Below are 4,293 nucleotides of genomic sequence, written 5' to 3'. Positions count from 1 at the left end.
TTTCTACAGTTAACCCGACTGTCATCATCATACATCAACGAGCCAATGAGAACACAGATATTTGGACGAGTTGGACAACGGCTCTTTGTCAACCAATCACGTGTGCGGGGTGGGAGTAGAGGAGGCCCCGCCCCGTGGCCACGTAGGGTTTGTGAGCTGTGATCCATTGACGTCAAAGCGTTTGGCAGTGAGTCGTGAGGCATGCTGGGATCATCTTATCGCTCAAACACGCAAACACACTGACGCATGTTCCCATCATGTTTGAGCTCCAACAACAATCACAGGAAAAACAATCATATTCCATACATTCCTCTTTTAATCATCGTATAATGACATCGTCACATCAGTCATACTACTACTACTACTACTTTTTACCCACATTTCTCTAGTGAAAGCTTTTAAGTTTTAGCTGTCAATCCATCCTATAGTATTTGGACACACACAGAAAGGACACGCACAGGGATTCAATTCATGGACCTTTTTATTGTGTGTAGAGTGGAGGAGAAAATTAGTAACAACATGACGTAATTGCATTTATTTATCATTACAAACAGTTGTGGAACAGATTTGGGGTTGAAAAATGTATCTGATTAAAAAATAAATATATTTTATTGGGGGAGGGTGTACTACAGTTCACCTAAACTCATTCATAAGGTTCATAACTGTCATCATTATCAGCGTACTCTTCACCCGCTCATCACATACACACACACACAGCAGCTCGGTGAGGGATCTGGACCGGACACACTGTGGATGTGTGCGGCAGCCCGGAGGAGACGCAGGTTTTGAATTACAGACCGCCCCCTCTTCATCACCCAGCCGCCCCCCTCTTCATCTCCCAGCCCCCCCCCCCCACCCGACACAGACGCTACATTCAACAGGAACAACGAAACATACCAGGCTTTTCATTTTACCAACAAAAAAAACCGAAGCTGTGGAGAGAACACTTCCCATTTTATTGAAACATACACTTTTGCTTGCCTCATAATTAGTTCACAAACCAGGCATTTTCCCTCTTTATTTCCATTTTTTAAACCGTATTTACCCAGCTGTTTGCAGCTGGCAGAAAGAATCCGCCCTGCTCGGCAAAAGAGGGGACCCAGAGTGACCGGGAAGGACAGCGATGCCACCCCAACCCCAGCAGTCGCAGCTCAGGAAGAACATTACCAAGTTCCTCGGAAGTTTTCTGGGAGTCCTCCGGATCCTACAGATTGTGTTCGGAGCCGGTTTGTGGGTCACCATCGCCGCCAACAAATACGACGGACCTATTCACTTCGTCTTGTTCGTGGCTGTCCTCTTCTGGCTCCTTACCCTCGCCCTTTTCTTCGTCACCCTCCTGGACAAGCAGGACCTGGTCCCGGTGCTGGGCGGGGAGCGTTGGTTGCTCACTAATTTGGTACATGACGTGTCTGCCGCCGTGCTTTACCTGCCGGCCATCGGTGTGATGATCCACAAGACTGAGCGTTACTCCTTCTGCAACCTGGACCTGTACAAGCACATCTGCCTGTACAAGGTCTACCTGGTTGCCGTGGTGTTCGCCTGTCTGGGATGTGTGGTCTACCTGGTCTCGGCTGTTTACGGGGGTTGCCGGAAGTGTCGGGGAGAACAAACGGTGATTTGATTGGAGAAGAAGGAGGAAGAAAATGGCGGGGCTGGGAGGGCGTATGTAGTCCTTAAAAAGGGGGCCCCCAGGGTATCCACAGCAAGATGAGGAATAGTTAACTTCACTGTAATTTAACTAACACGCTTATCACAGTTTCTCTCTCACTGCCACTGTCCCCTCACAGTTAGCAAACCTTCCATTTTGGTGCTTCTCTAAAATAGTAGTTCCCAAAACTATGCTACAAATACCACTGGATGACTAATTTGAAATGTATGGAAATTCTATATTCGCGAATAGAGTGTTTTATTAAGAAACATTTTGTTATTCTACTTTAATTTTGAATTACTTATGTGTGTAGTATGTACATGTGTGGTGCTGCGTTCAAAACGTTTGAGAACCACTGACATAATGACATTTTCATACCAAGGTTTGTCTTGGTTCGATTGTCTGTTAGGTCGGTTTGGTTGTGCAGGTCTGATAACAGCTAATGCACTAAAAGAGTCTGTAGGAACTCTGGAGAGGTTTGTTAGTGGTGTGAACGCAATCCAGGCTAGTTCTGATTTCATTACAGGGTGACCTCTTGATTTGATTATGCATCTAGAACCAGAGAGGCTTGTGTGTGGCTAACCTGGACCTAAACCTCCACCTTTGATCGTCCATAACAAATCAGTGGGATACTGTGAAAAGGTGGTAACATATGAAACGTATCAAACATGCTTTTACGTGAACATTTTGAAGGTTTGCGTGTGGCTGTGTGTGCTCAGTAGCTTCATCGGTTTCCCCACACATTGTCTTCAAGTCAAATTCAGCTTCTGTTCACAGGTTCTTTGTTTTAATATGAACCAAATGATGATCAAGACTAGAAACATACAGAGTTCTCACCCCACACATTTCGGACCAGTGTGTCGTCACATTTTGTTGGTATAGTTTGGTTTAATCCTTTTTTGTCTTGTGCGGATTCGGTTCAAATCAAAACAAACAAGCTACCGGTATGGAAATTACCTAAATTTGTCTCAGGCTTAATGAATGTATGCAAACATCCATGGTACATACTGTATATTAAGATGTCATGTGACTAAACCTTCTGCATCTCCAATCCTACAAGGCCAAGACTCCAGCTTTTAATGTTATTACTTTTGATTTTAGTAATTTAAGTTTTTTTGTGGTTCAACAAAGCATTTTAATTTTGTTATTGAGACCTGTAGTAGGTCTACAATACTCAGTGATTTTCTGATTTTCTTAAGAATAAGATTCAGATTTATCTTGTACTACTTACTACCAATCATAAAGGTATAAGGTTCAGTTCGAATTAACCATCATGAAATATGTCAAGAACAGCAAATGTAAACAATACATTCAAAATAAAAGGCTGGAAAGTTCATCCTAACCATAAGTAAACACAGAAATATACCAATGTAACTAATTAAACAAGTTAAAATATGCTGTTAAAAAGGTTATAAAAACTAATTTCTTGAATATATCTACAGTCATATACATAGATACTGACATATCTGTCATCATATTAGACTGTGGCTGACAGACCAGGTGCTAGTGCCACAGCTGAGTCAGTGTTAACCTTGAACCTTCATCAAACCTGGCTTATGTTTCTACTGACTGATGTAACAGGATGTGGAACTTCTCTTACAGGTACTAGAAATGGGCAACTGGGTTACACTGTGGATTTAATAATGGCAATTCCAAACAAACTAAGTTGTTTTTTCATACATTATTCCAGAATCTGGCCCCTTTGTGTTAGACGTTTCTTGGGATAAATTGACTTGCTCTGGCACCATGTCTTTTTTCTTATATGTATCTGTTTTCTGTCCTAAAATCTTTGTCATAGTGTATACTGTTTGTCTTCAGGAGTTCTTTTCATAAGCAAATGAAATGACAAATATTTTTATGTGTTTACATGTTTTTATATTACAGCAAAATATACTGAATCTGATGTTATTTGTGGCTTTGATTTTACTGATGCATCAGTGCCTTGTGCAGTCAGAATGCTGTAAACTCAACGAGGTTGTGACAACAACCCAAGTTGTGATGGGTGCTATGTCAAACAAAATATCCCTGAAGTATTCTTTATGTAAAACTATCGATCAAATATGCAAGATTAAAGAGCAGTGAGTAAGAGTCAATGAGAGGTGTCTTTTCTTATGATAGTGACACTCATCTTGGTTGTTATTGATTATTTTGCTGTGCACAAGGGTGAAATCTGACCATGGACAGATAAAATATGACTGAAAGCAGTTATGTGTACTGACAGGTTATAAGTACATACTGTATATATCTAAGCTGATAATGTAATGTGTGAATCGCTTATGTTTACCCTTTGTTAAGTTGCTAACAACCCTGAAATTGAAATGGTCAAAGAAATACAACTTAAAGCACATTCAACTTGATTCAAAGAAATGTTCAGACAAGAAAATAAAAGATATTTGTTAAGGATATTTCTTTCAGTGTGTTGAGAAGCTTTTGCAAGATTGTGCCTTTGCTGGCTTTTCTTAATGAAACACAGATTTAGAAAGACTAACGACAGAAGCCCTCAGGAACTTCCTGTTAGTAGATAAAAGCCTTGGTCAATCAGCAGGGATCATTTATATGCTCTGCCACTTAGCCACATGAAAGGAAAGACCTATCAGTCTGTGTGTGATAATTTAACTCTCTAATAGATGAGTCACAGACACTGT

The 4,293-nt window shown here is 40.9% G+C and overlaps 1 protein-coding gene across 1 annotated transcript; it reads left to right on the top strand.

The window, feature by feature from the left end:
- Positions 1-854: 854 nt before the first annotated feature.
- On the top strand, positions 855-3,741 carry marveld1 (MARVEL domain containing 1). Its single transcript, XM_076165738.1, has one exon. The coding sequence runs from the start codon at positions 1,124-1,126 to the stop codon at positions 1,619-1,621; it is 498 nt and encodes a 165-aa protein (XP_076021853.1). The 5' UTR covers positions 855-1,123; the 3' UTR covers positions 1,622-3,741.
- The last annotated feature ends 552 nt before the right edge of the window (positions 3,742-4,293 follow it).

The sequence above is a fragment of the Genypterus blacodes genome, unplaced genomic scaffold (assembly GCF_046128005.1).
Source record: "Genypterus blacodes isolate CSIRO-AG114 ecotype Tasmania unplaced genomic scaffold, CSIRO-AGI_Gbla_v1 ptg000012l_1, whole genome shotgun sequence".
Taxonomy (NCBI): domain Eukaryota; kingdom Metazoa; phylum Chordata; class Actinopteri; order Ophidiiformes; family Ophidiidae; genus Genypterus; species Genypterus blacodes.
Note: the sequence above shows the minus strand (reverse complement) of the source record. Positions and strands in the feature narration are given on the sequence as shown.

Bases quoted from the DNA above. Each gene is read 5' to 3' on its own strand.
- marveld1 (XM_076165738.1), top strand. From the start codon at position 1,124: ATGCCACCCCAACCCCAGCAGTCGCAGCTCAGGAAGAACATTACCAAG.